Below are 22,500 nucleotides of genomic sequence, written 5' to 3' on the forward strand. Positions count from 1 at the left end.
AGCCACTCAATCAACCTGACGGAAATGCACATGTGGGATTATTTTATCGGTTTCGGAAACTTTGAGAGGATTTGATTGACTTTCCGGATGCCGGTTGTTGAAATATGTGATTAAATTTGTGGCAAAATATGTCTCGTCTGTATTTGCGTGTGAACTATTTGCTTTGTGTGTGTGTGTGTGTGTGTGTGTGTGTTTTCTGCAGGTTTGTACACTGCCACGTCAGATCCGGACGCTCTACCCCTCCATACCCGCACACGCGCTCCGAGACGCTCAAAGTCTGTTTGTGCAAGAGGTAAAACACACACACAACTTTACCATTTTACCATTGCACTGTGTGTGCGTGTGCGTGTGTGCGCGTGCGTGTGTGTGTGTGTGTGTGTATGTATGTAGTATGAGTGCATGTATGAGTGTAGTGTGTGTGTGTGTCTGTGCAGTGCAATGTGTGCATATGTTTGTAGTGTGTGTGTAGTATATGTATGTGTGTGTATGTATGTATGCATGTAGTGTGTGTGTGTAGTGCGTATGTGTGAGTGTATGTGTTTATGCACCTATTGTTCTTTAATAGCTTTTAAGCTTTTGACACGCTTCCCCACATACGCACACACACACACACACACACACACACACACTGCACTCGGAGGATTTCCTCTGTTGTTTATAGAGATCGCTTTGTCCCAAATTGACCTTCACTCATATCACACACACACGCACACACACACATACACACACACACACACATAGACACACTCTCTCTCTCTCTCCTGCGCAGTGGAGAATAGAGCAGCATTGTTCTGCTGATCATTAGACTCCTCCAGTGATGCTCCTGGCTGAACTCCAGCTCAACACATCCAGCAGACGCTTCATGGCAGATTCCTCAAGTGATATCTTAGACCAGGGCTCTTCAATTAGCGGTCTGCGGGCCAAACCCGGCCCCCAAGGCAATATGTTCCGGCCCTCGCTATAGTTATGAAGTGGCGTGCGTCTGTTCAATACAGCACAAGCTGCAGTTGGAGGCTGTGCAGAGCGTGAGTCACCTGACATTAAGCGAGTGGCGTGAGCAGCCCAAAACATTTGGATGTGTTTGTAGAAAAGGCCTTTTGTACAATGCACTGATATCTTTAATAGGGATGCAGGGGTTCCCCGATTTCACTATGAACCCCACTTTTATTCATTAACGGCTTCTCAACGCCACATTTCTGTAGCACGAAAAAAGCAGCTTCAACTAAGTGAAGTTTATTTATAAACTAATGTCGAGAGGATCGCGTGCTTATGATTGATCACAGCCGGTCCTGCATTAGCCAATTTATGATTCACCAGTCAGACGACTCCAAAGCCACTATAAACACCCCGAGCTTCATATCACAGCCATCTTCATTTTGAAGAATCCCCCCTTCCACCCCTACTCCTCCTCCTTTCCTAGATGGGCGGCACGGTGGCCCAGTGGTTAGCACTGTTGCCTCACAGCAAGAACGTCACTGGTTCTTGTCCTTACTTAGCCAGCCGACGTTTCTGTGTTTACACGTTCTCCCCGTGCTCATGTGTGTTTCCCCCGAGTTCCCCGGATTCCTCCCACCGTCCAAAAACATGCAGCTTAAGTTAATTGACTAATCCAAATCAGCACCATAGACATGCTGCTAGTCAGTAGTCATCTCTTAAGAGCGATCACCAGGGCCGGATTAACCAATGGGCCTTATGGGCACAGGCCCAGGGGCCCGTGAGCACTAGGGGCCCCTGCGAGGGGGGAGAAAAAAAGACAATTTCGGAGTGTCTTTTTTGGCTAATTGCAAATAGCGCATCAATTTTGGACTAAGCTATTCAGGGTTTACGCCCGTCGATGCCTGATTGATAGAGACAACATGAGTAAAGAGCTATTAAACATTACAGCCGCAGTGGCGCACCTTGTAAGGCGCACAACAGTATCTTTTGAGGCGATTAATCATAAACTCGGTTCGAATCCACCATCAGCGGAACTCGTGCTACTTTTTTTTTCCCCCATTACATATCAGATTGGAAATATATTTATTTTTAACAGGAAGGAAACATTTTTTAAAAATAATGCAAATGTGATATAAAGTCACAAGTGTTTCGCGGGTATTTAATAATGTTTAGTCTTATTATAGGTGCCTCCCTCTCTGCAAAAACTATATTGCTCAGACAACTGTATTTCCTCTGAGCAAAAAAATCGCGATCACATATTAATATTATTTTTTATTTAAACTGCCTTTTTTTCGTTAACTAAACAGAATGCTGTAATTGGTCAAGCGCGGAAACGTCAGTTTTGCAATAACCCGCACTAAACTGAGCGGACTGTAGTGTAACGTTATATCTGTCATAGATCAAAAATGAGTGGACAAGTGGATTTAGCAAACGCGAGAGAAAGAGGAGAGGAGGCATCTTTATTGAGGCATTTTCCATACACACCATCTTTAAACAGACCCGTGATCAGGAGAATGAGGGTACAGAAGAAGACGTTAACTTTAAATGATGAGTAGCTAGCATTAACCAGGCGGAGGAGGTTAACGGCAGCGCAGCGCGGACTGGATTCATCGTGTGAGAGACAGACAGAAAAGGAGAGAGAGAGGGAGAGAGAGAGAGAAAGGCCCAGAAGAGGAGAGAGAGGGGAGAGAAGAGGTATAGTGTGTGTGATTTCGGATACTTTTAGGTTTATAATCAAGTCTTCATCACGAGAAGAGTAGAGAAAATACAGGGAGAGGAGAGAGAGACAGTAAATCAGTGTTTGTATTATGAAAGACTCAGATTCATAGAACTGGATTGGAGAAGCATTGTGCGTTATATGCCATGGCATTAATATGCTTTATAAGTTTGTAAAAGCAATACACTAAAATACCCTTTAAAAAAAAAAAAATATATATATATATATATATAGTTTTATTAGTATTTTTATTCAATGCTTTGAAAAATAAGTTAAATCTTTGTAGACTATAAATACATATGTACTATATATCATTTATTTAAATATGTGGGCAACAAATTATAGATTAATTTTATTTAAAAATTATTATATTATTCTTATTTTTTAAATTCAAATATAGGGGTGCGGCCAGGTAGGGGGCCTTACAAGATAATGTGCCCAGGGGCCCCTGAGTTCTTAATCCGGGCCTGGCGATCACTATCTGTTCATCAGCTGCTACAGCATGGGAGTTCTCCAAATCTACCTGAGCTCAAACTCCCCTCTCGCCTTGCAAGTGGGAGGGAGCCCCGGGCTCAAGGATCTTATAAGCTCAGGGCTCTCTCCTGGGACAGCATGTCAAACACGCTTTATAATCAATCATCAGCTGAGCGTGAACTCTTAAAACAAAGTAATGCCGATACACACGCACATCGGATTAACTATAGCAGCAAGCCGTTAACATATTGCGTTTTTTCCGCACACAAGTACGTTATTTCCAATGGAGACGTGCGCATATTGGGAGCGGTGCGCACACAGCTCGCAATCAGACTGACGCACTTGCGCCCTGCAGATTCATCAGAAATTATCTCACACTGTAGTGGTGAGAGTTGTGCGTGGCTTTTAGTGCAATTTACACAAAAGATACGTTACTATAAATTATTAAAATAATAATGTATGAATAATGCAGATAAAAACAACAGTTCATTTAAATTCTTAGCTAAAAAATAGCTTAAATTGACATGTTAATTTATTTATTCAAATTTGTATTTATTTATTCGTTGTTCTGTCGTTTATTTTCATTGTAAAATCAAAAACTTTTTCATTTATTTAAAGTCCAAAAAGAGAAATGGACTGTTGTTTGTGTTTTATTAATATTTTGGGCTGTATTTGGTTACTGAGCAGCAATAAACAACACTTTAAAATATGAGCAGTTTTCTTGTGATTTTCTAAATGTTGGAATACCAAGCCAATTCCATGTATGTTCAATAAGAAAAGGTCTGGAGAGGGTTTTCTTCAATGCCAAAAATATTAGTAATTTATTAGATACAAATGAATAGTTAGATGACAGAGCTCTGGGTTACATTACCCCAATGCAATACAAGAATTACATTCAAGAGGTTCGCAACTCACCTACATTTCCTGACTCCAGCATATACACACAACTGATCTTAACAGGTGGAGTTTTGCTGTAACGTCACTTATCAGTCATTCTGCAGTCCTTTTAGTGTTGCACCCAGACATACTTCCTCTTTCTGCAACCCTCCTCTGCATACCAGAACTGAACAATTACATGCATCTTTAATATATTTCACACTTCTACAAAGATCATGCTCCTTGTGACATGTCTAGACAGAAGTCTGGCACAAACCTAAATGTATTCTTATTCTGCTTTTTCCACTAGTTTAGCAGTTTTTTAGTATGCAGCACAGTAAAAAAGAGCAAGATTGTCTGGTCAAGATGTGTTATAATACAATACAAAAGATTGATTAATCTGTTGTTAGTCTAAGCATTTTTCGAATAAATAAAAAACACAAAAGTAATAAAAATAAATTTCTTTTCTTCAACATTAACTAGTCGTGTTTTGAATTGAATGAATGCATATTAATGCTGATAAACCAGGATTATTCTTCAGACTAAAATCGTTGCATCCCTAATTGTTACACAGTTTAAAGCATCGCACATGAACGCAGCCTGCTTAAGCAATACACTGATTTTGTTGAGCTTTGAAATACAACATTTGAATATGCTTGTAAAAAAAGCCACATGAACTAAATCGGCCGCAGTGTATGAGTGTGTGAGTGTGTGTGTGTGAGAGAATGTAAGTGTGTGGGTGTTTCCCAGTACTGGGTTGCAGCTGGAAGGGCATCTGCTGTGTAAAATATATGCTGTAATAGTTGGCGGTTCATTCTGCTGTGGCGACCCCTGATAAATAAGCCGAAGGAAAATGAATGAATGACACAAGTAAACTACTAGTATACTTAAATATATACTTCAACACTACTTCAACAATGAACTTCAACTATTCTTGTGCTGATGTGCATGCATGTGTGTGTGTGTGTGTGTGTGAATATTGAGTGTTTCCTCTGGTTTTGATCTATATAAAGCTCTGTTTTTCTCCGTTCACCTATGAGAGCTGGCTTTTCCTGCTCCTCTTTCATCTCGTCTCCGCTCTTCCTAAGTAAATCAGATTGGACAGAGAGTAAAGCGCTGAGGGAATTAATGAGGGCTCTCTGAGCACACAGAGGCCAGAGGAAGAGGTGTCCTGCTGGAGAACGGAGCTGTGCTTGCAGTATTCGCCCCTGTATACTTCCCAATTTCGGTTTAACGGAAATACAGTTTATATATATGTGTGTATGTGCATGTGTGTGTGTTTGTTTTTGGTGTGTTTATGTGTGTGTTTGTGTGTTCTGTCTGTGTGTGTGTGTGTACTGATGCTGCTGTGTTTGTTCTTCAGTGCATCAAGTCGTACGTCTCAGACTGGCATGTGGTCAGCTACAGATATGAGGATTATTCTGGAGACTTCCGGCAGCTCCCCAGGTGAACGAGCGTGTTCTGACCTGTGTGTGACTGATTACAGAGCGCGCCATGAGTGTGTCACTGCTCATCTGTCCTGTATGTGTGTGTGTGTGTGTGTGTGTGAGTGCCCGTGAATGTCTGTTTATGTTTGTATGGGGTTTTTGTGTGTGTGTGTGTGTGTGTGTGTGTGTGTGTCTCCATGTACTTTTGTGAGTGTGTGTGCATGCTTGTGTGGGTGTTTGTTTACATTTATATGTGTGTATATTTCTGTGTGTAAGTGCATATGTGTGTGTGTGTGTGTTCATTGTGCATTTGCATGTGTGAGAGTATATGTATATCTGTGTGTCTGTGTTTGTGTGTGTTTATGTGTGTGTTTGTATGAGTATGAGTATCTCCATGTGTTTATGTGTGTTCTTCTGTAAGTGTGTGTGCATGGATGTATGTGTGTGTGTGTGTATATGTTTCTGTCTCTATGTGTGTGTGTGTATGTGTGTGTGTGTGTGTGTGTGTGTGTGTGTGTTTTGTGTGTGTGTGTGTGTGTGTGTGTTTGTGTGTGTGTATATGTGTGTGTGTGTGTGTGTGTGTGTGTGTTTGTGTGTGTGTATATGTGTGTGTGTGTGTGTATGTGTGTGTATATGTTTCTGTCTGTGTATGTGTGTGTTTCTGTGTGTGTGTGTGTGTGTGTGTGTGTGTGTGTGTGTGTGTGTGTGTTTCTGTGTGTGTGTGTGTGTGTGTGTGTGTGATGACCAGATTAGTGTACGTAAATAAATGTCCATCTTGTAGACTTTTGAGTGTTCAGTAAGTGCTTTGTGAATCTGAATGTGTGTGTGTGTGTGTGTGTGTGTGTGTGTGTGCGTGCGTGCGTGCGTTTTGCTCTCAGCAAAGTGTCCAGACCCGATAATTTACCACAGCATGTGTTTGAGGTGGATGAAGACGCGGATAAAGACGAGGTAAAACACACACACACACACACACACACACACACACACACCTCAGTCTGAGCCTCTAATTTACGATCCACCACTGCATGTACTACAATCAGAATCACACACTGTAAGAGGAGTGTGTTTTTGTGACAGACATCCACAGTATGACAACAGAATGAAAGTGACAGGACACACACACACACACACACACACACACACAAATAATCATTCCTTCATTCATTTTCCTTCAGCTTAATCTATTATTAATCAGGGGTAGCCACAGTGGAATGAACCACTAACTATTCCAGCATATGTTTTACACAGCGAATCCCTTTCCAGCTGCAACCCAGTGCTGGGAAACACCCATACACAATCATTCACACACACACATTCATACACTACGGCCAATCTAGTTGATCAATTTCCCTATAGCGCATGTGTGTTTGGACTGTGGGGGAACGCCGTTAGACTGTGCTTCAGTATTGGGGCACACTGTACTGATGGTTCATATAATTTAATCTAGCTAATGTTCAATCTTACTCTCATACTGACATATTTGCGATTTTTGTACAATTTGTGCAACATAGATAACGCAGATTCTCCCCAATCTCCTTTTGCATTATTGCGTAAGTGATTATCAGCCTGAGGCACATTCAACCCTGTGCTGAAAATCAAGCTTTAATCAGTGTTTACACGTGTGTCTGCTGCTTTAAACATTTCAAAAACAGCCATTTTTCTCCTAAGGGAGACCTGCTGTGTTTTTACTCTCTATTACAAGCTGTAACATACACTCACCGGCCACTTTATTAGGTACACCTTACTAGTACCGAGTTGGACCCACTTTTGCCTTCAGAACTGCTTTAATCCTTCATGGCAGAGATTCAACAAGCTACTGGAAATATTCCTCAGAGATTTTGCTCCATTTTGACATGATAGCATCACACAGTTGCTGCAGATTTGTCAGCTGCACATCCATGATGCCAATCTCCCGTTCCACCACATCCTAAAGATGCTCTATTGGATTGAGCTCTGGTGTCTGTGGAGGCCATTTGAGTACAGTGAACTCCTCGTCATGTTCAAGAAACCAGTCTGAGATGATTGAGCTTTATGACATGCTGCGTTATCCTGCTGGAAGTAGCCATCAGAAGATGGAGACACTGTGCTCATAAAGGGATGGACATGGTCAGCAGCAATACTCAGGTAGGCTGTGGCGTTGATGCTTAATTGGTACTAATGGACCCAAAGAAAATCTCCCCCACACCATTACACCACCACAACCAGCCTGAACCGCTGATACAAGGCAGGATGATCCATGCTTTCATGTTGTTGATGCCAAATTCTGACCCGAGCATCTGAATGTGTCAGCAGAAATGGAGACTCATCAGAGCAGCAACGTTTCTCCAATCTTCTATTGTCCAGTTTTGGTGAGTCTGTGTGAATTGTAGCCTCAGTTTCCTGTTCTTAGCTGACAGGAGCGGCACCCGGTGTGCTCTTCTGCTGCTGTAGCCCATCCGCCTCAAGGTTGGCCGTGTTGTGTGTTCAGAGATGCTCTTCTGCAGAGCTCGGTTGTAACGAGTGCTTATTTGAGTTACTGTTGCCTTTCTATCTGCTGGAACCAGTCTGGCCATTCTCCTCGGACCTCTGGCCTCATCAACAAGGCATTTGCGCCCACAGAACTGCCGCTCACTGGATATTTCCTCTTTGTCGGAGCATTCTCTGCAAACCCAGAGATGGTTGTGCGTGAAAAGCCCAGTAGATCAGCAGTTTCTGAAATACTCAGAGCAGCCCGTCTGGCACCAACAACCATGCCACGTTTAAAGTCTCTTAAATCCTCTTTCTTCCCCATTCTGATGCTCACTTTGAACTGCAGCAGATCATCTTGATCATGTCTACACGCCTTAATGCAGTGAGTTGCAGCCATGTGATTGGCTGATTGGAAATTTGCGTTAATGAGCAGTTGGAGAGGTGTACCTAATAAAGTGGCCGCTGAGTGTAAATATGTATATATATGAAAATCAAAGTATTTTTCAGTCTTGTAATGTACTGGAGTTTGCCAGGTTCTGTCTGGACATTTCAGATAATGTGTGTTTGTTTAGTTGTGTGAGGTAAAGCATCCTGACTCCCTCTGCCCACACACACACACACACACACACACACGCACTGTACTGTGGCTCCTGCAGATATTGTATCTGTATTGATGTGTGTGTGTGTGTGTGTGTGTGTGTGTGTGTGTGTGTGTGTGTGTTCTGGAATGTATTTATCTTTTCTGTTGTGAGTCTGGATTCTGCTCTTTCTCTCTTCTTTCACTCCCACTGTACTGTGTGTGTGCGCTTGTGAGTAATTGTGTGTGTGTGTGTGTGTGTGTGTGTGTGTGTGTGTGTGTGTGTGTGTGTGTGTGTGTGTGTGTGTGTGTGTGTGTGTGTGTGTGTGTGTGTGCAGGACACAGCATCTCTGGGCTCTCAGAAGGGTGGTCTGATAAAGCAGGGCTGGCTGCACAAAGGAAACGTCAACAGCGCCATCAGCGTCACCATGAGGGTGAGTTCACTCTGCGGGTGTTATGTCTACACACACACACACACACACACACACACACACACACGCACACACACACACACACATTTGTGTTCCTCGCCTCATTTACACTCTTGCTCTGTCTGTCAGTCTTTCAAAAGGAGGTATTTCCAGCTGTCGCAGCTGAGCGACGGATCCTACAACCTTAACTTCTACAAGGACGAGAAGATCAACAAAGAGCCCAAAGGAACCATCTTCCTGGACTCCTGCATGGGGGTGGTGCAGGTGTGAATACACACACACACACACACACACACACACACATGCACACACACACGCATATATGTACATTCATTCATTCATTTTCCTTTGGCATAGTTCCTTATTCATCAGGGGTGGCTACAGCTGAATGAACCACCAACTATTCCAGCATATGTTTTACACCGTGGATGCCCTTCTAGCCGCAACCCATGCAACCTCATTCACACGCACTCATGCACTACGGCCAATGTAGTTCATCAGTTCCTCTATAGCGCATGTGTTTGGACCGTGGGGGAAACCGGAGCACCCGGAGGAAACCCACGCCAAATATCTGCACTAAAATATCAAGGTGAAAGTCATCATAACTTGCGTAGAATAGCTCCCAAGCCAACTTTGAGAATAGATTAACGGCCATATTTATTTTTCAGAACACAGAGACACACTCTAAATGTGTTTTATTATTACTGAAATGACAAATGATACAGAAAACAGATGCTTCATGCACATGTCTAATAACTTGCTGAATGATGATTCAGGAGACATCAGTGGGAGTCTTTAAGTCAACATTTTCATGACCAAATGTCCCTAAATATTAGGGATGTAACAGTATTGTAAATACCGTCATACCGCAATATTAATATTTTTCGATATTACCGAAGTCGCATGACTCTGTAAAACTATAGGTCTTCTGAGAAAATTTGCTCAGGCGAATGAAGCGAACGGGAGGTAGCGAAAACTACAATTCCCATCAGCCCATGCTTGACCATCATCCCTTGCGGTCTGTTGTCGCTACAGATCCAGTAATGCGGAAATGGAGTGTGCTGCTAGAAGCGGGGATGAAAAAGAGCTGGAAAACTCTAAAGCGGGTGTTGTCGCCGCGCGCGTACTGAATAGCGGTGTTGTCGCGCGAGTTCTTATCAGCGGTGTTGTCGCGCGCGTACTGAATAGCGGTGTTGTTGCGCGAGTTCTTATCAGCGGTGTTGTCGCGCGCGTACTGAATAGCGGTGTTGTTGCGGGAGTTCTTATCAGCTGTGTTGTCGCGCGAGTTCTTATCAGCGGTGTTGTCGCGCGAGTTCTTATCAGCGGTGTTGTCGCGCGCGTAATGAATAGCGGTGTTGTCGCGTGAGTTCTTAACAGCTGTGTTGTCGCGCGCGTACTGAATAGCGGTGTTGTCGCGCGCGTACTGAATAGCGGTGTTGTCGCGCGAGTTCTTATCAGCTGTGTTGTCGCGCGCGTACTGAATAGCGGTGTTGTCGCGCGAGTTGTTATCAGCTGTGTTGTCGCGCGCGTACTGAATAGCGCTGTTGTCGCGCAAGTTCTTATCAGCTGTGTTGTCGCGCGCGTACTGAATAGCGGTGTTGTCGCGCGCGTACTGAATAGCGGTGTTGTCGCACGAGTTCTTATCAGCTGTGTTGTCGCGCGCGTACTGAATAGCGGTGTTGTCGCGCGAGTTGTTATCAGCTGTGTTGTCGCGCCCGTACTGAATAGCGGTGTTGTTGCGGGAGTTCTTATCAGCTGTGTTGTCGCGCGAGTTCTTATCAGCGGTGTTGTCGCGCGAGTTCTTATCAGCGGTGTTGTCGCGCGCGTAATGAATAGCGGTGTTGTCGCGTGAGTTCTTAACAGCTGTGTTGTCGCGCGCGTACTGAATAGCGGTGTTGTCGCGCGCGTACTGAATAGCGGTGTTGTCGCGCGAGTTCTTATCAGCTGTGTTGTCGCGCGCGTACTGAATAGCGGTGTTGTCGCGCGAGTTCTTATCAGCTGTGTTGTCGCGCGAGTTCTTATCAGCTGTGTTGTCGCGCGCGTACTGAATAGCGGTGTTGTCGCACGAGTTCTTATCAGCTGTGTTGTCGCGCGCGTACTGAATAGCGGTGTTGTCGCGCGAGTTGTTATCAGCTGTGTTGTCGCGCGCGTACTGAATAGCTGTGTTGTCGCGCGAGTTATTATCAGCTGTGTTGTCGCGCGAGTTCTTATCAGCTGTGTTGTCGCGCGAGTTCTTATCAGCTGTGTTGTCACGCGCGTACTGAATAGCGGTGTTGTCAGCACACTGTTCAGATTGATGCAGACATGAGATCTCTATCTTACTCATGGTTTGTCCTCTCAAGTGGGGGAAAGACAATGCACAACGTTACCCACTGCTGTCAACCTGGGCCAAGTCATATCTCTCTTGTCCCAGGATCCTCAGTCCCAAATGAGAGGGTTTTTTTCTGTTGCAGGGGACATTGTAAATACCCAGAGATACCAGCTTTTACCAGATTATATTTATATGATAATTTTCCTTTAAACCCATCTCTATCTAAGTGAGTGAGTGATTAAATGTTGAATGTGATGAGTTTTCAACAATACTAAATTGAAACTTTAATTTTTTTACATGGTTTAATATTTTTTTTGTTATTAAAATTGAAGTTCCTGTTTCACAGCTTACAGATAGATGACTAATTTGTATGTCATTGACACTTTTGGCACTTTTTTGGAGTATTTCCATAAGTTTTGTTTTTTCCTGTAAATGATTCAATAAATACCGTACCGTGACATTCATACCGAGGTATTACCGTACCGTGAAATTCTGATACCGTTACATCCCTAATATATATACATGCAAACATTATTTTTAATAATGTAAATGATGAACAAATTATGTGTGGGTGAGCTATTTTTATACACTCATATGCACTTCTTTCTGTAAGGGTAAGACAGGGAGCTTCTAGGTGAAACGTGTAAAGGTTAACGTCTTTACTGCTTTAGTGAGCAGCGCACATTGTTAACTCATTTGTGGTCTTTGAGTGCTCTGATGGGTCAGGGTCAGGGGAAGAGTGCTAATTAAACGGACACACTCATTACACATAATGGCAAAGCGCCGTGTGAAGGGTGTGACGGAGTGATTACGACCACAGCTTCCAGAAATTCCTCTCTGAAATAGCCCAGCTGTGGGCGCAGCGCTTTATTTTGGGAGTGGATGTGGAAAAATGAGTCCTTAGAGGGAAGGTTTATCAGTTATCAAAACACAGAGAGCTGCTTTTTTTACCTTCCCATCATGCTCAGCTCCATAAACACACACACACACACACCTTCCCATCTGATCTCACCCTGGAGTTCTGCTATGAAGAACACTTTAACATACTTTCATGATGGAAAAACAACTTGAATGAACAATTTCTGGACTTTTTTCTGGTGTTTTAATCTCACTTAAATGAAAACGAATAACAGATTATACTAGGCAAGCCTTTAAGTTTTGATTCAAACCTGTAAACTCATTTTAAACCTTTATTCATCATTCTAACTGTGTTCTTTTTATTTCTTATACTCGCTCTCTGTTTTCTGTCCGAGCCTGACAAGTCAGATTAAGGTGATCAAAAATGGCTGTTTGGAGCTTATGCAGGCCGACATTCATGTTGAACTGAATAAACGGTTATTAAACACAAGCACATCTTATTGAACATCATTTATTTTCATCACCAATTATCAGAGTAGAACAGTTCCTCCAGCAGTTTGTGATGCATTTTAGAAACAGGAGATGAGCCCCTGGTCTAATGCGCCACCTGGCTTGAGAAACCCGTTCTCAAAGACTTACTTTTAGTCATTATTTGTGTAGAGCACATATTCTGAATGCCTTCAGCAGAATTCAAACGAGCCATTTCAATCTAGATTAATTCCAAAAGTACAGTGAGATTAATCTATATATATATATATATATATATATATATATATATATATATATATTAGTGCTGTCAAGATTAGTGCATGCGATTAATTTAAACGCATGCGATTAATTTGAAATAACTAACACGTAAAAAAATGCAATTAACGCAATTGCTGTTTTTTATTTCCTGTTGTGTTCGACGTGTGTTTAACATGCAAAGAAATATAGATAAGGCCAAAGAAACGCTTTTTGAAGGCAAGTTTCAGTATAAAACAATGTGGCATCACCAGGCTCTCCAGCGTTTCCTCCAGAGTTTCATGTAATTTCAGGTGTTTCATTTTTAACTTTCGACTTCTGTTTTAATGGAATTTGATGCCGCATGGCAAACGAACAAGAAAAACCTCTGCATTTCGTGACTCGGTGGTCCTTTAAGGTAGACAAAAATCGATGTTTACATGGTCGACTCTTAATAAGAGTATTATCCTAATCATATTAAAATTGGAGTATTGGTGTCTTATGTAAAAGTGACATGATGTCGGAAGCTGTCAGACAGCGCATTCCTCTGCCTTTCAGCATGAGCCCTCAAATGTGTCATTAATTTTGACGTGTTTCCCCCTTACATGCAAGCGTCTGCTTCGCGTTGTTGTGTCAGAATCCTTGTAAAATACAGCCATAGTTTAGAACGCTTAGTTTAAGCAGATTTGATGAACGCGATCATGCGTGTTGAATCTGCAGGATGTCGCTCCGCCTGCCCTGTCCTGCACGCGGTGTGTGTGTCTGTCTGTGTGCGTGCATTTCTTAGCAACAAACCTGCATAAACGTCCGTAGCCACTAAATCAAAAAGTGACAAATTTCCGTGAGATTGCGTTGCACTCTCAGCTCGCATCATTCAAAAAAAAAGGTCCACATTGTCCCCCGATAATGTCAGCAGACTGGACTGTCTTAGCAACTGACTGAATGTAAAAGAGGACTGAGTAAAATTGTTTCTACTTTATAATTAACGTTCTCAACTCACAGCAATACAACTTTACAATGAGTACAATTGTTTGTATTTAATACTTTATTATTATTATAATTTTCCATTTTCCATATCTGTAATACTTGTACACTTAGAAAACAACTTGGGAATCAATGTTTTCTTTATTGGCATTGATTGTTTTGAAATTCAAATGGCATTAACATGCCTGTGTTTTTATTTCTGTAATAAACATGGCTGTCCAGCCAGGATCTTGATGGTTTATTGTGAGTATGTTGTTTACATGAAAAAATCTGTGTTACAAGTTAAACACAAATTCTAATAAAGAATTATATTTTGAATTTAAATAGTTTTTGTCTTGCGTTTACGTTAATTTTACATTTGAATAGCCAAAATTACAAATTTCAGTCTTTCAAATTTGATTAATCGCGATTAATTTTCAAAAAAAGGTTTTTTTTGAAACCTTTGAAAATTGTCAGCACTAATATATATATATATATATATATATATATATATATATATATATATATATATATATACATACACTACAGTACAGTACAGTACAGTCATTAGTGGCAGGTAGGCATGGGCCTCAGTATAAGATTCTGACTGTATGATAACCTTTGATGAAAATATCACGTTTTTACAGTATTGTGATTACTGCTCTAAAATAAGATCTTTTAAAATGTCTGGGTGAAAACAACCTTTGAACGCAATACTGAACTGTTTCGGTGTTATCGTCCAGTGCCTAGTGGCAGCCCTAGTTTAAATGCATTTCCATTGCCTTCAAATATATCACTGATATGTGTGAGCTGTAGTATAGGGGAGTTAGCTTTGAGCTCTTTCTGCATGTTGTGTTCTGATGTGAGCATCTCTGTGTGCAGAACAATCGCGTGCGCAGGTTTGCCTTCGAGCTGAAGATGCAGGATAAGAGCGCTTATGTGCTGGCTGCAGACTCAGAGGGCGAGATGGACGAGTGGATCAACACCCTCAACAAAATCCTCAACAGCAGCTTCGAGCTGGCCATGCAGGACAAGAGGAACGGAGACCTGCACGACGGTCAGATTCTGCTCATTTTAAATGCACCACCCACCCAATAGAGTGCAAAACTGGAATGTTGAATACACATTTGTGAAAAAAGCAGTGTTTCCATCCTATGAATCAAAGAGAATAAATCATCCTGATAAACAGGAGCAAATATCAAGCAGAGATATCACATACTCAACAGAAAAATCCAAGAAATTAATTATATCACAAGCCACTTTATGTCTCAAAAGACATTTCAACCTACAAGGTCTTCATCACTTTATTAGGTACACCTGTCCAACTGCTTGTTAACGCAAATTTCTAATCAGCCAATCACATGGCAGCAGCTCACTGCATTTAGGCATTTAGACATGGTCAAGATGATCTGCTGCAGTTCAAAGCGAGCATCAGAATGGGGAAGAAAGGGGATTTAAGTGACTTTGACTGTGGCATGGTTGTTTGTGCCAGACGGGCTGCTCTGAGTATTTCAGAAACTGCTGATCTACCGGGATTTTCACGCACAACCATCTCTAGGGTTTACAGAGAATGCTCCGACAAAGAGGAAATATCCAGTGAGCGGCAGTTCTGTGGATGCAAATGCCTTGTTGATGAGGCCAGAGGTCAGAGGAGAATGGCCAGACTGGTTCCAGCTGATAGAAAGGCAACAGTAACTCAAATAAGCACTCGTTACAACCGAGCTCTGCAGAAGAGCATCTCTGAACACACAACACGTCCAACCTTGAGGCGGATGGGCTACAGCAGCAGAAGAGCACACCGGGTGCCGCTCCTGTCAGCTAAGAACAGGAAACTGAGGCTACAATTCACACAGACTCACCAAAACTGGACAATAGAAGATTGGAGAAACGTTGCTGTTCTGATGAGTCTCCATTTCTGCTGACAGATTTTCTTTGGGTCCATTAGTATTAATTGAGCATCAACGCCACAGCCTACCTGAGTATTGCTGCTGACCATGTCCATCCCTTTGTCTCTACTTCCAGCAGGATAACGCAGCATGTCATAAAGCTCAATCATCTCAGACTGGTTTCTTGAACATGACAATGAGTTCACTGTACTCAATACACTGTACTGTTCACTGGCCTCCACAGTCAGCAGCTCTCAACCCAATAGAGCATCTTTGGGATGTGGTGGAGTGGGAGATTGGCATCATGGATGTGACGTTTTTTATTGCTATTTGTTGCGTTCCCGTACATGTTGATAGACTCTCCGGGTGAAAGCAGCTTCGTGTGACGTCACACTTAACAAACAGATTAATATTACCTCCAGAACTGTCTTGAGCATCAGTCTGCGCTCCCGTCTCATGTCTTCATAAGCCGCCGTGTTCATTGCGTGTGGTCTTTGTCTTCTGAGGCGCAGCTCATTTATTAGAGAAGAACAAACACCACAGTGGAGAATCCCAACAGTGCAGCAAACTCCACTTCTCTCCGCGATATTTCTCACTGTTTAGCAGGAAGTGATGATTGTGTTCTCTTTTGTCTGGAAACTCTGCTTTAGTCACTGATGTTTTATGTAATATTCCAGTTTTGACATAAATATAATTCACATCTTTGCTTTGAAACACAGCTGTTGTGGTCTAATGAGTTTTCTCTGTCTGTGTGCTGTAGATGATGAACAATCGAAGAGCGATCACTCCTCCAGCAGTATGGACAGTTTTCAGGTATGAAACAGGGTTATTGAGTTTACAGTAATGAAGTCATCGCAGTCTCGAATAGAAGATTTTTGAAATTCGTCTTCTTGTTCATAAATCTCTAGAGACATCAGACTTATTATAAAAAGAGTCGTAATAGGTCTCCATGTAATTCCTGTTGAATTGAGTGTGTTTGCTTGTGGGCTGCTGTGTTTCTCCAGAGCGCCAGAGACATCGAGAGCAAGATGAGGAGCGAGACACGGCTGAAACTCTTCACACTGGACCCAGAGCTGCAGGTACAGCAGAGACAACACACAATAACACACACTATAACTGAAGAGGAGAGATCAACACACTCACTCACTCACTCACTCACTCACTCACTCACTCACTGATTGATTGATTGATTGATTGATTGATTGATTGATTGATTGAATTGACTGTTTGATTAAAGAGAAGGATTGATTGATAAATTGACTACCTTGTTAGATTGTTTAATTGATTCAATGATTAATTGATTGATTGTTTAATTAATTGACTGGTTTGTTCATTGATTGATTGAGTGATTGACTCATTGACTGGTTGGATGTAGATTTATTGATTTGATTGATTGAATGATTGATTGATTGAAAGACTTTGGTGGTTGGTTGATTGATTGATTAATTGACTTACTGATAGATTGTTTGACAGCTTGATTGATTGATTGATTGATTGATTGATTGATTGATTGACTGGTTAAATGTAGATTGATTGATTAATTGATTGGTGTTTTGACTGATTGACTTGTCTGTTTGATTGGCAGATTGATTGAATAATTGGTTGACAGACTCTGATTGATTGGTTGGTGGTTGATTGATTGATTAATCGATTCATTGAGTTATTGATAGATTGTTTAACTGCTTAATTGCTTGAATAATCAATTGACAGATTGATTTATTTATTTATTGACTCATTGACTTGTTTGATTGATTAATAGATTGCTTAATTGATTGAATAATTGATTGATTGACTGTGTTGATTGATTAAATGATGCATTGACTTGATTGAATTATTGATCAACTTATTAATTTACTTTAATTGATTGACTGACTTAGTGACTGAATGACTGACTGACTGACTGACTGACTGACTGATTGATTTATTGATTGATTGATTCATTGATTGATTGATTGATTCATTCATTCATTCATTGACTTATTGATAGATTGATAGATTGTTTAACTATTTAATTGCATAATTAATTTTATGACTTATTTATTGACTTATTGAATTGTTTTCTTGATTAATAGATTGCTTAATTCATTGAAAAATTGATAAGTTGATTGTATTGATTGATTGAGTTGATTGAATGATTTATTGATCCACTCTGTGCAGAAACTGGACTTCTCCGGGATCGAGCCTGATGTGAAACCCTTCGAGGAGAAGTTTGGCAAGCGGATCTTAGTGAACTGCAATGATCTGTCCTTCAACCTGCAGAGCTGTGTGGCGGAGAATGAAGAGGGGCCGACCACTAACGTAACTCACCAACACACCACACTGAAACCCTGCCTTGCCCTCTTCATTCTTTGGCCTTGAGATTGACTTTAAATACTGTAAACGATCGATTTTAAGGCTGTGTGTTGCTGATGTATGGTATAGTATGGTATGTATGGCCTATAAAGGTCAATCTAATGAGGAGAGTTGCTGACAGGAATGTTTGTGTGTTTCAGGTGGAGCCGTTCTTCGTGTCTCTGTCTCTGTTTGATATTCAGAGCGGCCGTAAGATATCCTCAGACTTCCACGTGGACATGAACCATCCGTCAGTGAAGGCTCTGCTGGGTAATTCAGAAGCAGAGAGTCCACAACCCAGAGAAAACAACCCAGCAGAGAGCGCTGTTCACTACCCACGCCAGGTCAGACAACACAACACAACACCTGGCCCATAACCGAGAGACACACACACACCACAGGAGGCATTTTAGGAGCATTTATTTAACCCTTGTGTATTGTTCAGATTGACCTCTCTCTGATTGTGTTGGTGGCTGTTTTTGCCTCATTGACTTCCATTGTGTGTGTATGTGTGTGTGTAGGGAGTGTTTTCCGTGACCTGTCCGCATCCTGACATCTTCCTGGTGGCTCGGATAGAGAAAGTTCTACAGGGAGGAATCACACACTGCGCTGAGCCGTACATGAAGAGCTCAGACTCTGCTAAGGTACAGTTGTGAGTGTGTGTGTGTGTGTGCATTTGTGAGTGTGTGTGTGTGCCTGTGTGTGGATAAAACCAGATGTTGGCGGTGTGTTTTTAAAGCTTTGGTGTTTTTGGATCAGAGCTTTAGATATCCCACCACCAACCACAATCCCGCACGCACTCCTCAACACACACACACACACACACACACACACACACACACACACACACTTCGCCTAGAGATTTTCATACTCTTTCCATTCGGTGTGTGTTATAGAGATATCATTTAGAAACTCGTCACCCCCTCCAAGGTTTTGCGATTAAAAAAAACAGACTTCATTAATGCCAAACTTGGTGTTTATTTTAGAGATATGGAGGAGTGATTGTAAGAAAGTGTGTGGTGCACATGTGCAGAACTGGTGCTAGTGCCTGGTAAAGCGTGAGAGAGATGAAAGAGTGTGTTTTCTACTGGTGGTTTGTCCAGCCCACTCACACTCAGAAATGCACAATGTTTTGAGGTTGTTTTGGGATGTTTTGGGGGTTAATCCTCAAAATAGCACACAGATAATGTTTTAATAACTATCTGAAACTGACCCTTTCAGGCTTTGATCCTAATAGTGGCATTTTGGAGACTGTCGCTTTAAATGCAAATGAGCTCTTTTCAGAAGAGGGTGGACCTACAGACGCTTGTGTGTCAGCATAATGGCAGATTCAAACACTTTAATGGCTAATGGACAGATGGCTGCTTCTCACTCAGGGCTGCTGTTTATGCTAATGAGGGAGAAACACTCACTAGTGGGCGGGGCTTTCCCCCTCTGATGACATCATACAAAGGAAGAATGTCAATCAAAGTGATTGTGCAGACTGTTTTTATCAAGTCTGATTAGAACAAACACCATGAATACATGTTGAGCATTAGAGGCTGGAGATATTCACACACTGCTGGGGTTAAACCCATTATACAAGTGATTTTTGCAGAAGATAATCCACAGAAAAGTGATTTGACGCTGCATAAATGAGAGAAATGTCCCTCAGAGATGGCCTGATCTGAGATCTGCTGGTCTTTATAAGTGTTATTGTTGTTTCTTCTGTCTTCAGGCGGCTCAGAAAGTCTTGAAGAACGCTAAGATGGCCTGCAGTCGTCTGGGTCAGTACCGAATGCCGTTTGCATGGGCCGCCAGGTGAGAAATGCACTGTATGATGAGGAAAAGACACCTGAAGCACACACACACACACACACAGGTCTGAATACTAGATGAATATTAATGAAGTCCATTTATGCTCAGTGTTGTGGGGAAACATTACAAGTAACGCAAGTTGTGTAATCAGATTACTTTTTCAAGTAACGAGTAAAGTAACACATTACTCGCATTAAGACGGTGTTAAAATAGTATAACTTTTCTTTCATTCATTCATTTTCTTGTCGGCTTAGTCCCTTTAATAATCCGGGGTCCCCACAGCAGAATGAACCGCCAACTTATCCAGCAAGTTTTTACGCAAATAAACTCATAGTTTAATGCTCTTCGTCTTATGCCGAGTTCAGACTGCATGATTTTCAAAGTAGTCGTGTCACAGATGTGTTCACACTGCTTGACTTTCTGGGCTAGCGTTTCGTCGCTGCTTTGTTTACACTGCAAGATGGATCGGCGACAGGGACTTTCACATTGCATGACTTTACTATAGGAAGAATCGCCGCTACTTCGTCCAAACTACATCTCACAGCCAAAAGCACGCAGTAGCCTATATCTTTTGTTATTAACTACATAATGAGAAAGAAGCATTTAATGGGGTGAAAAAATGTACATATTTGCTCACCTGGGTTTAAAGGGAATTAGCCATTTCTCCTCAACTTAAGTTGATAATAAAGTAATTTCTTTCAGTATGAAACGTCAAACAGACATGGGTGCTCCTGAGTCCTGTCAAACCTCCACTAGTTTTTCCTCCATTTCGTGGGTCCAAATAAACCGAGAATGAGCGCTTTTAACTTCTCCCTCAACCTCCCGCTGGCCTGCAGCAGGTATACACACACTCACGCACACACAAGTGAATGCTGCTCTCTCATTGGCTGTAGGCGATCGCTGATGTTATTTTCAGTCATAACTCAATTCACACGGCATGATTTGCATCGCCGACAGCTCCAGATATTCAGCACGCCAAATATCTCACAGGCATCAGCGACTCATCGGCGATTCTCTCAGATCGCGTCTTTGATAGTTCACACTGTGTGATTGTCACTCACGTGCACAAGTACCGATTTGCCTGTGATTTCAGGCATTTGTCGGCGATTTCTCAAAACCTGTCGGCGAGCCAAAATCGGGGCTAAAATCACGCAGTCTGAACTCAGCATTATTTTCTATGCATACGCAAAATCTGGGTAATAATACTTGTGTTTACAATTTTTTCAGCATACAAGTGAAACAGAACTAACATCAGTGTGCTGAAAATATCGATGCGACTGTTTTACTGTTCCTGTGTTTTGTGCTGGAGAAGAGGCGGTGGCTGGAGTTTAAACATGACACTGTTGATCTTTCCAGTGAGATGTTGAAGATTGTGTGTGTGTGTGTGTGTGTGTGTGTGTGTGTCAGGACGGTGTTTAAGGACGCGTCGGGGACGGTGGACAAGAGTGCTCGTTTCTCTGCTCTCTATAGGCAGGACGGGAACAAACTCTCCAATGAGGACGTGTTCAAGCTGCTGGCGGACTTCAAGAAGTCAGTTTCACACTCACACACTCCAGTAATAACAATAACACACACACTCACGCAGAGTTTCAGGTGTTCAGTGTTTGCTTGACCTGCAGATCAGTGCTGCACACACTTCTGTTAGACGCACACACATGTTGTTTGAGGAACAGAATATTGTGAGTTTCAGCACTTACTCGTGTGTATTTCACCTCCTCTGTGTTTTCTCTCCTCTCAGGCCAGAAAAGATGGCCAAGCTGCCTGTGATTCTGGGTAATTTGGATGTTACGGTTGATAACGTCGCTCCAGATCTGCCTAGTAAGACTTTATTTGCTTAAACATTCCCTCATGTGTTCTTATAAGTCATATATATATTTGCAGAGAGCATGTGATGCTGTTTTTGAAGGTCTTTATTTTCCTTGTATTATACATCTGTTCTCAGCATGTCTAAAATACTCAGAGCTGTTTCCCCAAAGCATCATTAGCCAATCAAGAGTGCAAGTTTTGTCGTTACATAGTTCAGCGAGTCAGTGTTTCCCGAATCCATCGCTCCAACAAACATTCACAAACAGCATCGCAATATTGTGTTGATGATCTACACTTCTAGAGCAGTGTAGAAGCAGAGCTCCTGGCTGTGTTCTATTCTCAGTTATCGCCCCTACGATGACCTATTCATCTCACACACTTTGCTATACTTACATGCATAACATGTGATTTTAACTTGACTTGACTTGACTTGACTTGACTTGACTTGACTTGACTTGACTTGACTTGACTTGGCTTGGATTGACTTGGCTTTGCTTTGCTTTGCTTGGCTTGACTTGGCTTGACTTAACTTAACTTAACTTAACTTAGTCACATTGACTTGACTTAAATTAACATTTACTTATCCTTGACTCGGCTTGACAATGATTCGACATTGACTTGATTTGACATTGACATACTTGACTCAAAATTGACTTGACTTGACTTGACTTGACTTGACTTGACTTGGCTTGGCTTGTATTGGCTTGACTTGACTTGACTTGAGTTGGCTTATTTTAACTTGTATTGGCTTGACTTGACTTGACTTGATATTGACCTGACTTGACTTGACTTTGACTTGACTTAATATTGACTTGTCTTCACATTGACTTCACTTGGTTGACTTGGCATTGACTTTACCTTGACTTGACTTCACATTGACTTAACTTAAATTAACATTTACTTATCCTTGACTTGACTTGACTTGGCTTGTATTGGCTT

At 41.9% G+C, this 22,500-nt stretch overlaps 1 protein-coding gene across 25 annotated transcripts in view; it reads left to right on the forward strand.

The window, feature by feature from the left end:
* Nucleotides 1-22,500, forward strand: part of zmp:0000001200 — a 107,147-nt gene that overhangs the window by 42,354 nt on the left and 42,293 nt on the right. For all 25 annotated transcript variants that reach the window (XM_073912340.1, XM_073912346.1, XM_073912341.1 and 22 more), the window contains exons 3-16: nucleotides 203-292; nucleotides 5,367-5,449; nucleotides 6,309-6,378; nucleotides 8,794-8,889; nucleotides 9,016-9,150; nucleotides 14,624-14,798; nucleotides 16,388-16,440; nucleotides 16,632-16,706; nucleotides 17,785-17,925; nucleotides 18,120-18,302; nucleotides 18,480-18,602; nucleotides 19,676-19,758; nucleotides 21,163-21,285; nucleotides 21,494-21,573. In XM_073912340.1, the coding sequence (XP_073768441.1) occupies nucleotides 203-292; nucleotides 5,367-5,449; nucleotides 6,309-6,378; nucleotides 8,794-8,889; nucleotides 9,016-9,150; nucleotides 14,624-14,798; nucleotides 16,388-16,440; nucleotides 16,632-16,706; nucleotides 17,785-17,925; nucleotides 18,120-18,302; nucleotides 18,480-18,602; nucleotides 19,676-19,758; nucleotides 21,163-21,285; nucleotides 21,494-21,573 (1,510 nt within the window). The remainder of the gene's footprint in view (nucleotides 1-202; nucleotides 293-5,366; nucleotides 5,450-6,308; nucleotides 6,379-8,793; nucleotides 8,890-9,015; nucleotides 9,151-14,623; nucleotides 14,799-16,387; nucleotides 16,441-16,631; nucleotides 16,707-17,784; nucleotides 17,926-18,119; nucleotides 18,303-18,479; nucleotides 18,603-19,675; nucleotides 19,759-21,162; nucleotides 21,286-21,493; nucleotides 21,574-22,500) is intronic.

Source organism: Danio rerio, chromosome 9, assembly GCF_049306965.1.
Source record: "Danio rerio strain Tuebingen ecotype United States chromosome 9, GRCz12tu, whole genome shotgun sequence".
Taxonomy (NCBI): Eukaryota; Metazoa; Chordata; class Actinopteri; order Cypriniformes; family Danionidae; genus Danio; species Danio rerio.